At 35.4% G+C, this 12,381-nt stretch overlaps 1 protein-coding gene across 4 annotated transcripts in view; it reads right to left on the minus strand.

Annotated features, from left to right (window-relative positions):
• Positions 1-12,381, minus strand: part of RLF (RLF zinc finger) — a 71,895-nt gene that overhangs the window by 39,903 nt on the left and 19,611 nt on the right. For 3 of the 4 annotated variants that reach the window (XM_001916449.6, XM_070260236.1, XM_070260237.1), the window contains exons 2-4: positions 5,669-5,823; positions 4,177-4,258; positions 75-207 (exon numbers count right to left, since the gene is read on the minus strand). In XM_001916449.6, the coding sequence (XP_001916484.1) occupies positions 75-207; positions 4,177-4,258; positions 5,669-5,823 (370 nt within the window). Of the gene's footprint in view, positions 1-74; positions 208-4,176; positions 4,259-5,668; positions 5,824-12,381 lie in introns of those variants that run through there. The other variant, XM_070260238.1, reaches the window with a different exon arrangement.

A 12,381-nucleotide genomic window follows, 5' to 3' on the forward strand; every position in this document is an offset into this window, starting at 1 on the left:
TAACCTATAAATAATTTTAATTCTCTTAGAACTAAATCCTCCTTCAATATAGTCAGCGAAATTTTAAGGCTTACCTTCTTCTGTTTCTACTGGCTGTTGAGACAGAATTTTAAGAAGAATTGGGTTTTTCCACACCCCTTCCTTGGTAACATGAACCAATATTTGTAGGTTATTATTTCCAAATTCCAATAATGCATCATGTGACTCCTAAAACAAAAACAGCATATCCAGAAAACAGGCTAATAAGCAATATAAAAAGTAGTTTTGCCTTTTCAATATATCTGGACATCTATGCAAGGACCTCTATCTTGGATTTCCTAAAAAGAAACAAGTAGAAAAGCAACTATCCTGAAAGCTTTGTGAAATTCTGTTGCTGTTTTAAAAGTAGGGTGTGTTTTCACTGTTAAAGTGCACCTTTATAATGTTTTCCTGAATTCTCCGTATGTAAAATTATCACAATTCAATTTACATCTTTGCATTACTAATTATTTTAATTATTTAATTATTTTAAGGTCTTTGGTACAGCTTTCTTTTAAAGGATTCTACAGTATTCACACAGGCAACCTATTTCTTCCAAGAGAAATACTAAATAACACCAATTGTTAATATACTTTTTTAGTTATTTAAATTTTTCTATCAAATGACTTTTTAAATGAGGTGGCTCTCTATACTGTCATGGAAAGTATACATTGTTAGGTGTCATTCTACCGCCTCAGAAAACAAATAAAATGTAATTGCCAATGGTTTGTTCTTTAAAATACTTATAAACACAAAGGCTGGAAAGAAAGAGGTCAGAAATTTAACCTGACATAAATGGTTAAGTGTATCTCTCACTGTCTTCTATTACTAGTGGATTATTGGTTGTTCCCATATTCTAAAATTTGAATTCATTTTCCCTTATTTTAGACTGCTGAAATTCTCAAAGAACATAAGCTTCCATTTATAGGACTATTCCTTTGTAAAATGTAAGTTAAAAACGTTCCAGGGCCAGCCCAGTGGCATAGTGGTTAAGTTCACGTGCTCTGCTTCAGCGGCCCGGAGTCCACAGGTTCGGGTCTCTGGTGCAGACTAACACACCACTCATTGAGCCATGCTGTGGGGGCGTCCCATATACAAAATACAGGAAGACTGGCACAGACGTTAGCTCAGGGCCAATCTTTCTCACTAAAAAAACAAAACAAAAAGCCAAAACAAAACAAAATGTTCACAGACATAAGAATATAACCATATTCACTTAAGTAAAATATAAAAAAAAAGTTCATTTTTTCACCTTAATTTTCATGTCAAAATGACAGGTTTTTAACATACACACTCCCAATATGCTGAGTTATCTTCTGCTAAGAAAGGGTTTAAGATATAAAATTAACACAGGAAGTAATATTTCCAATTAATAGTTTACTAATAGCAATATTTAACTAATGCTGCAATTTTCCTTTAATGGCTTGACATGTCTTCAGGCTTCTTTCTCCTTCACTTAGGGCGACAGGTATTTACTTTGCAGTGAAGATGAAGACTCCACATGAACATTCCAGAATTTTCTGTGTTAACCATATTGGTAATATGTAACAGACTACTACTACACTTTAGCAGAAAACACTATCACCTACCATGATACACAGCAACTAAAATAAAAAGCCACAGTTTTGGTTGAAAACAAAAACAGTTTCTACTTTTTCATCTGTTCAAAATACAGTTTATTCTGAGTAAGAAGGATGTGTGTAATCCTTGGTTACCAATAGATATATATTTATTACAGCAAAATTTTTTTTAAAAGTAACATTAAATAGAGTCTTTAAAAGCTATGGTGGAATTTTTAAAATAATTTTAGAACTTAGATTTGTTTGTTTCTTTCTTTTTTTTTTTTGAGGAAGATTAGCCCTGAGCTAACATCCATGCTCATCCTCCTCTGTATATGTGGGACGCCTGCCACAGTATGTCTTGATAAGCAGTGCACAGGTCCACACCCAGGATCCAAACTGGTGAGCCCCAGGCCGCCAAAGCAGAACGCATGAACTTAAGTGCAGCACCACTGAGCCAGCCACTGTTTCTTTTTCAAGGTAAAAATATCCTGCTCCACATCTTGTACTCTACAATACAGAAATACTAGAGTAAGATGTTCACTCTAGCACTTTTTACAACAAATAGTGAAGAGATTTGGCCAAACAATTTATGGTGCAACCACATAAGACAACCCCAGGCAGTAATTAAAAAAGGAGATCTATATATGCAATCCTAGACACATACGCCCATGATAAATTAAGTTTTAAAAAAGTTGCAAAAAATGAGGATCTTATTTTTGTTTATTAAAAAATCCATTTCAGAGTGTATTTTTATATCCATAGGGAAAAGGTCTGGAAGGGTTACACAAACTGTCAATAGTGATTGAGAGTATTCTATCCATGGCCTATTCTGATAAAACTATTCTCTTATCAAAAGTATCCTCAAAACCCTCTGCTGCCTTGTCTATTTATCATCTAAAATAGGAAAACTTCAAGGTTGTATTTTTTAGATTTCAACAGGGACCATGTCTTACATTTATCTGTAACTCTACTGCATTTATCTTACTGAACACTTATTCAAAAATACCTCCTGGGGCCAGCCCCATGGCCAAGTGGTTAAGTTCGCACACTCTGCTTCGGTGGCCCAGGGTTTCGCATGTTCAAGTCCTGGGCGCAGACATGGCACCACTCATTGGGCCATGCCGAGGTGGCATCCCACATGCCACAACTAGAAGGACTCACAACTAAAAATACACAACTATGTACCGGGGGGCTTTGGGAGAAAAAGGAAAAATAAAATCTTTAAAAACAAAAAACAAAAAAACCCAAAATATACCCTAAATGTCTCATAAATGCTGGAAAAAGTTATACAGGTGGGAAAAAAAGGCAAATATTTTATTCAGGCATACAATCTAAGAAAAGAATGAAGAAATATGAAAGTATTCTCTGTGCTAAGGATACGAATGAAAATAAGAGTAACAGCCCTAATAAGTAGATTTGCCCTTCTAGAATGTTGTATGTCAGGACAAAACTTCTGGTGGGCTTCAAAACACAGAGTGACAAAATCAATGTGCCAAGTATGAAAGATGATTTTAGCAGCCATATTAATATGTAAGGAATTAGGACCACATTACAGGGATTAAAATAGGCCAAGAATATGAGAAAGAATCCTCTCCTCCCCAAAGAGAAAATGATTAACGTTCTATCATTTCATTTTGGGTTATATATCCCAGAGGAAAGACGTTTCCAGATAATGAGGCATGTCTGTTAATATGCAAATCTTTACTTGTGTCTACATGAAACAGGTCCAGGCTACTATGGAGTTTGTGTCCTCCAAGAAGCAGTTAACAAAGCAAGCTCTGGGGACAAATCTCAGTGTAACTTTGGGCGAGCTAATTAACCTCTCTACACCTGTTTCCCCAGTTGGAAACGGAGATTCCTACATTATAAGGTTTGTAATTTGATCAAAAGATATGAAACACGTAAAAGATCATGTAGAGCACTGGCACATAATTAGTGATAATAAATGAATGAAGGCTATTACTATTTATTATATCGTATTTTTTAAAAATAGTTTTTCTGTCTCTACCAGTTACAGGCAAATTTGCCTCCTGTTGCTGGCATTGCACTTGCTTTTCCTCCTACCCTACTCTCCCTTTCCAACTTGCTACTTTCTGATCTGCTCACCTACTAAGAAAGCTGATAATCAAGCCAATGAGAGGCAACGTAGCTCTCTTATAAGTAAAATGCATGAACAGAATCTATGATGACAATTATGGCTGTACAGGAGACTTTTAATGCTTGACACAATCCCTGAAGCGTTAGGGGGAAATTAACTAGACAACTGTACTACGAATAATCTAAATATAGCTACCTTATAACCATATACGATTTTACATTTTTAACAGCTTTATTCTGTCTAAAGGTTTGTTTTTGAATAATGAAAACTTTTTTGTTGATTTCCAAGCTATGTAAAGGCTAACAAAACCAAACGAAAGAAAAAAACCACAATTTTTAAGATACCCTCTTCATCTGGAAGGCCTCCTTCTCATTTCATGAATACCAGTACTACAAATATGTTTTTCTTCTAAGTTTCCAATTTTAGTTTTCTGGGAGAAATTAACTAGGTGTCTTGGATACCTAAACAGAAACCTTTTTTGAGCCCGAATCAACTCACCTGTAGAGTCTGAAGGAAGAGTACCCAGACTTCACATGGCAGTTCACTTTCAGACACTGAAAGCAGTAATTCAAAACAACTCCTACAATATAAACAACTAAGTCAGTATATAAAGGTGGTTATAGTCATAATCAGGTACAGTATAACAGTGATACTGAATATACATTTTACATTTGTTTAGACTATTCCAAATTTGTTTTTATTCTTCAAAATTTTCTTCAACATTGTCATATTGGCTTTTCAACTTTAAAACGGAGAAGAAAAACCAAGAGGCTTTATAATTACACTGCTGCTTTAAGACATTTGGTAGTAATATAAGCCCTTTAGAAATCATATTCCAAGCAGTTTTATTTAGTTTATTAGGGTATGGGGAGGGTACCCATGTAAGAACCATTCTGATTCCAGAAGACAGAAACAGGAGTTCATACTGTTGTCAATTCAGCTGATAAAGTGATAAATACATGTAACTGTCATCTATATAGGTTCCTGTCACTTGCAGAGGAAGCAGAAAGACCGGCAAGGTCATTTCTTTACCTCTAACAAATGAAGCAAGAAAAAAAACAGTTTCTTCTTTCTACCCTAACCATTACCTGGAAGAAATAACAAGAAGAATTTTAAAAAGGAAATGCTTAACAACTTGAATAAAGACCAACTCAAAATACCAAGCAACCAACACCTCTCTAAAATCTTACAGAATGTTATTTTACCCCTTAGCACAGGTAACAGAGAAAGTGGGATTAGTAGGAGAAATAATGGGATTATAAAACCAAGAATGTTTGTGTTTCATAAAGGTATGGTGTTTCAGGTTTTGGGCTTTGGAAAATAGAAAGGAAAACAGGTAAGGCCAGAGAAAAATAAAACGGACCACCCAGACTAGAAGTTATCCCATCAAACAATCCGTAAAGTAAACCAAGGGGATTCCCCAGCTAAGAACTAAATAGCTGTGTATTTTTTCAATTTGTAGATGAAAACTACATTAAAGGTGTAGTTTTGTCTGCTACTAGGCAGCCAAATATTAAAACAGCAGCTAAATTATCAAGGACTCTTAGGGTGGTAATCTAAGAGTCTACTCTGATACTACACCTCAATATTTTCTGCTAGTAAAATTATTCTTAGTTGAAATAATATAATTGAATCGCAGAATTTCATAGTGTTTCTCCCCAAAGTGTTCCTCAAAGACCACTACGGTTTGCAGATACTCTGTCACTTGAACTGATCTATACCTAAGGACAGAAGTATCATTCTTGGATTCTAAGCCTGAGTAGGAAAAGTGACTCTAGAGGCAATTAAAGATTATGTTGTTTGGCTGGAGCTTCATTTGTACTTTATCTCCTGGGAACCTGAGCATGAAGGCTAAGAGCAAAGGAAATTTCGTTAGAAGGTATAGCTCTAATGGTGCTCTGAATAAAGTCCTGCCACAGTAAAGAGAAGTCAGGCAAACATTACAACCAAAAGTACTCAATTTTAAAGTGATTTAAGTTCTTAAACTTACAGTACTAATCTGCCAAGCACTAAGAGGACATCTTCACATTCAGTAGTTAAATACGGGCGTGCACTGGCAAAACTTTGGATGGCAAGTCGATATACCTCCAGAAGATACACAATATGTTCTGATGCATTCTTGTTGCTTGCATATTGCAATAAGGTCTAAAATATAAAATTAAAGTTTTAATTATTTGAAAAATAAAAACAATGAAACAAATAGATTATCTTTGTTCTTAAACACACTACCCACACCACCCTGTCTCTTTTTCCCTAACAGGTGCATATACCTTTTACTTTCCTCCAGTTTGTTTAGAGGATTCTATTTTCATCACTTAATGAATTGTTATTTTGAGTTAAAGAAAAGTGAGAACTGTTCTTTTGACATGAGAACAAATCTAATAGTAGAGCCATAAAACACCTACAGTTGTTCTCACTAGAGGTCTCAAGTTAACGTCTCTGAAATTCAGTGAGTTTCGTTACTACAACATTAAATTGAGCACCAACCATGTGCCGAGCACTGGGTCTACAAGAATAGGACTATGATCCCTGCCTTCTACAAGAAAATACTATTGAGTACGGCCTTCAGTTCTAGAGCTCCATAAAATCCATTTTTTTCTGCACACACAGAATTGATTAGGCTTTATTTACACTAACCAATTTATAAAAGGTTGATGTTATATTTGTATTTTTAATGATTTTTTTTTTTTTTTTTGAAATTAACATATAGGCCAAATGCCAGTTTATTTGTTTACAGTGGGGGATAGTCATATTACCACCCAAGGTACCCCATTTCCCATAGTTTGGTATCTAAGAAGATATCTGGTAAGTAGGAAATCTAAAACAAAGGAAAATTAAACCACAATAAAGTCTAATATGTTACATGTGCCCAACGCTAAGAATCTGTTGAAATGATAGTGGAAAGCCAGCTTATGTTCTCTCTGGGAAGTGCTGGAAAACTACTGCCATATTCTTGTCTAGGGACTCTCTAGGTTCCAGGGAGCTGCTCTCTCTTCTATTAATATATTTCTTTCTTCTAACAAATGATTAGGTTTTACTTATGCTTAAATGATATATCTAGTTAGATTAATACTTGAATTATACATAGGCAGGATACAAGTTTTTCCCCCAGAATACACCTTCTGACTGGGCTAGGGGGTTCCTAACAATCTTTGGTTGGGACTACTTCAATAGGAAAGTCTTTTTTTCAGAGGGTAGCTTCATCTTGAGTGAATTACATATGATTTGAATTGATTACTCCCAAAACTTCAAAGATTCCTAACGTCCTGTCTTCACTTTGATTTTTCTGCCTAAAGAACTACAAATAGCCGTGGTAACAATGCCGGATTCCACTGGGTTTTCTGCAGCTTCAGTTTCCACACTAACAGTCCCTATATCAGTTCTGATAATTAAGAACTGACTGGTCTTGATTACTTGGGGCGGGGAGGGGGGGGCTACCTTACAAGGAAATACATGATAAACCTTTAAATCATATACAGAAAAAGCTCTCTCAACCAACACATTGGATTGTCTGATCTTTGCATACCTGAATGATCAAGCCAGTTAAGCTATTTTAGTATATCCATTCAATTAAGTATCTTTGCTTTATCACAGACACTTCAGAGAAGTGGGCTCCTTCTGTGTTTTCAGAAAAGCATTATGTCCCCATTTTCAAATCCCAAATTTTAATAAAAAAGAAAAAACTGAATAATAACAGGATCATAGAACTGACTCCATAACAATCCTTTCAGCTAAATGAATAGAGAGAAGTAACAGAGAATATGTGCTTATCTGTTATGTAAATAAGATTTCACATAATCTCTCTTAAAAAATTTATTAAAATCTATGTTAGAAAGAAATTCTGTTTTAGGTCAGCAAATTACTTATTGTCCGAACTGGTTAACCTAAAAAGCAGAGAGCTTTCCAAATTTATATTCAGTACGAGATTTTATGCTCTCTAAAGTCAGATACCATGTCTTATCAATATAGGCCTAACATTCCTCCACTCACTTCTAGCCCCCACCCCCAGACATTCTCAAGTCTCACTAAATGTTTGTTGAACACATTCACCATTTTATTCATTTGACAAATATTTATTGATGGTCTATTCTATGTATAGCGCTAGGTGCTGGCGAAAAAGATATGGGAGGCTATCTTCATGGAGCTTTCAGAACGAGTCAACACAACATGACAGTTGAAACTACACATGCAAATTAACCAACTGCTGGCTAAAGTATGCAAAGAGAAGGGCAGAGTGTATACAGATCAGGTGTGTCTTTCCACAGTCCCCCCTTGCCACTTAGAATGTTCCTGCCACCAATCAATATCTTCTGACACAGACATTCCATTAAGACTTCCACAAGTCACATAATTTCAAAGATTCAATATTTTTTATATTATTAAAGATTCAATATTTTTTATATTCCTAAATCTTTTCCCCCTCATGTGTTAGTCCAATGAAACAGTGAGATCTCTTTAATATATCCGTTATGGGCATACTCAGGGCATCTGAAGAATCACTGGAACAATCTTCACTATCATCTTTTTTAAAAGCTCAAGATTAAGCTGAATGAATTATAGCCATCCAAATAACATTTTACATATCTCATGTAAACAAAATTCTACCAAAAGCAGTAAGGTCACATTTTCTCTTTAGAAATTTAAATTTTAGACACCAAAAAACCTGAAAGAGAAAGGAGTAATAAATGATAATATGACTCCCTCAAGTTTACTGGCATTCTGCAAAGACCAAATTAATGGGCTCTTCTCTGTTTCAATAAACTCATTTATTCCACAAATGTCTGCCATGTGCCAATAGTGTGCTGGGTAATGAGGATGGAGACTCTCCCTGCCCTTAAAGAGCTAACTACACTGAGAAGTCATGTATAGAAAAATTAGCCCAATCAGGCACCAACTTTGATGATTTTAAACATTCTTATTGGGGTGCTCTCATTCGCATCCCAGGCAGATTACTCTCAAGTCCTCGGTATATACCTTAACTGCCAATTAGACATTTCCATCTGGATATCCTATTCAAATTTCCAACTCAACATGTCCAAAACAGACACGTTCCTCAGCAAATATGCTCTTCCTCCTATGTTCCATCTGCCTCTTTTCAGGAGTTAGAGCTAAAAAACTATCTTTGAAATCACTACACCAAAGTTTGTTGATTCAACCTCAGAAATACCTTCGTCTCCATTCCCTATGCTTTATTTCTATAGCCAGTGACCTAGATCAACCCCCCAACATCCCTCCCGAGCTACAACAGTTTACTTCTCTAGGCTAAATACCCTCCAGTTCTGTAAATGTGTTATAATCATGACATACTTGTATAAAAAACTTAATGCACAGGAAAAAAAAAAAACTAGAAGGAACTCAACTAAAATGCTAATACGGTTATCAGCACTGGGGTAGTGGTAGGATTATGAACAATTTTTTATCATCTTTATATTTTTTAAACTCCCCAAATTTTCTTTAATAAGCATTATTACATTTATAATGAAGGAAAAAAAATCTCCCCTCATCCCTACTCTATCTACACTCCCCACTACATAGTTTCAAAGAGGTTGGCAGTATCCTATTTTCTGAAACTATCAAGGAGGGAGAATTTTCTTTCAGGATGGTCATAATTTATGCAGGGATGCATTCCAATTTAAAATTCAAATGGTTCAAGACTAATTTTTCCAATGAAATAAACAAAATTAATATTTTTGAGCAATAGTATGGGCTAGGCACTTTCCTAAGAGCTTTACAGACTACTAACATTTAATACTTACAACAACCCTGTGAACTAGATGATTTATCACCAGCCCATTTTAAAAATGAGGAAACGACGGCATAGAGAAATTAAGTTATCTGCCCAAAGTCACTCAGCAGGTAAGTGCTGACTTCAGGATTTGAACTAGGGTCATCTGACTCCAGAGCCCACGCTTAATCATTTTGCTTCATGTCTTTTCAGAATGCACAATTCTACAACTATTTTAAGGGCACTTTTAAATTCTGCTTTTTCCCCCTTAAGCATTATGTTTAATATTTTGCAGCAACTAGTATCATGGTCATCATTTGGCCTCCTTCCTGAGAGTTTACAACATCTAATTTTCAATTAAAGTGGCTGCTTCTGGGGAAAGTTTTCCAGTAATGGTGATGACTGACACTCCACACTTTAGAATGTTGGTGGTTCACAAAGAAATGACAAAATGTTTCTGGTATTTACTGTTAAAGCTGCATGTCCTATGGCCATAGGAAATTATGTGACTTTTAATAGAGGAGGATTTGCATTATTTCACATTTTGCACATAAAGTGAGAAGTTTTACTGATTTTAATTTCTCAACAGATGAAATTCCCAGAATTAAATAAATTTGAGTAAAAAGCGATTGCACTATGACAAACAGACTTCCAGCAGGGGGTAGCACTTGAGCTGGAATTGTGAAGTATAGGTCAAGTCTGAAAACGTGTAAGTGAGGGGAACAGGAGGGCTCCAAGTAGACAACAACTTGAACAAAGTCAGAAAAGACAACTAGAACAGATGGGGACAAATGGTCAGTCGGCAAGGAAGCACCGGAGGCTTCCCATGAAGAGACAAATCTGGGTGTGAGATGAAATGGAATGGGAAGAGAACAGCTGGCTGCTTATACTGAGAAAGTGGCTAGAGTAAAGGAAAATCTTTAAGTCTGTTACATACATTGCTATTAGGCACCCCTCTCACACTTTATACACTGGCTACATTTGGTTTTTTTTTTTTAAAGATTGGCACCTGGGCTAACAACTGTTGCCAATCTTTTTTTTTTTTTTTTTTTTCTGCTTTATCTCCCCAAACCCCCCCTGTACACAGTTGCATATCTTAGTTGCAGGTCCTTCTAGTTGTGGGATGCGGGATGCCACCTCAACGTGTCCTGACGAGCGGTGCCATGTCCGCGCCCAGGATCCAAACCCTGGGCCACCGCAGCAGAGCACGCTAACTTAACCACTCAGCCACGGAGCCGGCCCTAAACCCAGAAATATGACTTACTTATTACTCTATCTACCTATTCATCCATCCTGATTAAATTTCACTGGATTCCATCCATCATCCAGCCTACCAAGATTATTTTTAGATACTGATTCTGTCATGGGATTTAACTGTGCTTTCTAGCTTCATTTTGTTTTCGATTTTTAAAAGTACTTTGTGCTGTTTTATCATAAAAGTAATATCACTTACTGTTTAAAAAACAGGAAGACAGATAGATGGAGAAGTAAAAATAAATATTTCAATAATCCACACTATTACCACCCAGAAATAGACCACTGTTAATATTAAGTTCAAGGGGGTTTTATGCCTAAATTAAGCATTTTAATAGAAGCATACTAGATACTGTTTTGTAAAGTTTTCTTCAATATCAGTATTTTTATAGCTGCACAGCCTTGTGTGCATACCACAATTTATTACCCAATTCTCCATTTCTGGACATTATAGTTTCTATCTTTGCATTATTATACATAATGTTCAGAGCACTCCTCTACCTAATTTTTTCCATGTATCCAAGACAATTTTCTTAGAATTATGTCCTACAAGTGGAATTGCTGAGTCAAAGGATGAATAATTGTTATGGCTTTGTATAGTGCCAAATTCTGCTCCAGAAAATTTGTTCCAATTATTCCTATTATTATTGTCAGATAGTGACAGATTGAGGAAATGTCACAATTATTGTACCTTACAATCTAAACACAATTTTTTGAGGGTCAGCTGGACAGGGGAAATACAATATTTTATTTATTCAATTTACAATCCTTTCATTATTGTTGCAGTTAAAATTTTTCATACATTTCTTTTATGATATAATCTTAAAATTTAATTACTATAGTACTGTGTGGTATCTTCATCTGAATTATCAATATCAGTGAGGAAGAGACCTTGGATGAGAAGAGAATCAACAGTTAACTTTAATCTTCCAAAAAACGAAGAGGGAACACTTCCTAACTCATTCTATAAGGTGGGCATTACCCTGATCCCAAAGCCAGACAAAGATTATAAGTACAGAAAACTACAGACCAATATTCCTCATGAACATTGATATAAAAACGATCAACGAAATACTAGCAAACTGAATTCAATGGTATGTTAAAACAGATTACACACCATGACCAAGTGGGATTTGTTTCTGGAATGCAAGGACGGTTCAGCATATGAAAATCAATGTGATATTCCACATTAAGAGAATGAAGAGGGAAAAAAACATGATCACCTTAACTGACGCAGAAAGGACATTTGACAAATTCAACACCCTTTCATAATAAAAAACACGCAACAAACTAGGAATAGAAAGAAACTTCTTCAAACATAACACAGACCATAGATGAAAACCCAACAACTAACATTTTACTCAATGGTGAAAGACTGAAAGCTTTTCCTTTAAGATCAGGAACAAGGATGCCTACTTTTACCACTTCTATTCAACATAGTACTAAAAGGTCTAGCAAAGTAATTAGGCAAGAAAAAGAAATAAAAGGCATCCAAATTGGAATGAGGTAAAAGTATCACTGTTTGCAGATGACATGATTTTATATGTAGAAAATACGAAAGATTCCACACAAAAAAACTATTAGAATAAACATTCAGCAAAGTTGCAGGACACAAAATCAATACATAAAAATCAGTTGTGTTTTTATACATTAACAAGGAACAATCTGAACAGGAAGTTAATTACTCCATTTACAACAGCATCAAAAATATTGTTAGGAATAAA

Source organism: Equus caballus, chromosome 2 (assembly GCF_041296265.1).
Source record: "Equus caballus isolate H_3958 breed thoroughbred chromosome 2, TB-T2T, whole genome shotgun sequence".
Classification (NCBI taxonomy): Eukaryota; Metazoa; Chordata; class Mammalia; order Perissodactyla; family Equidae; genus Equus; species Equus caballus.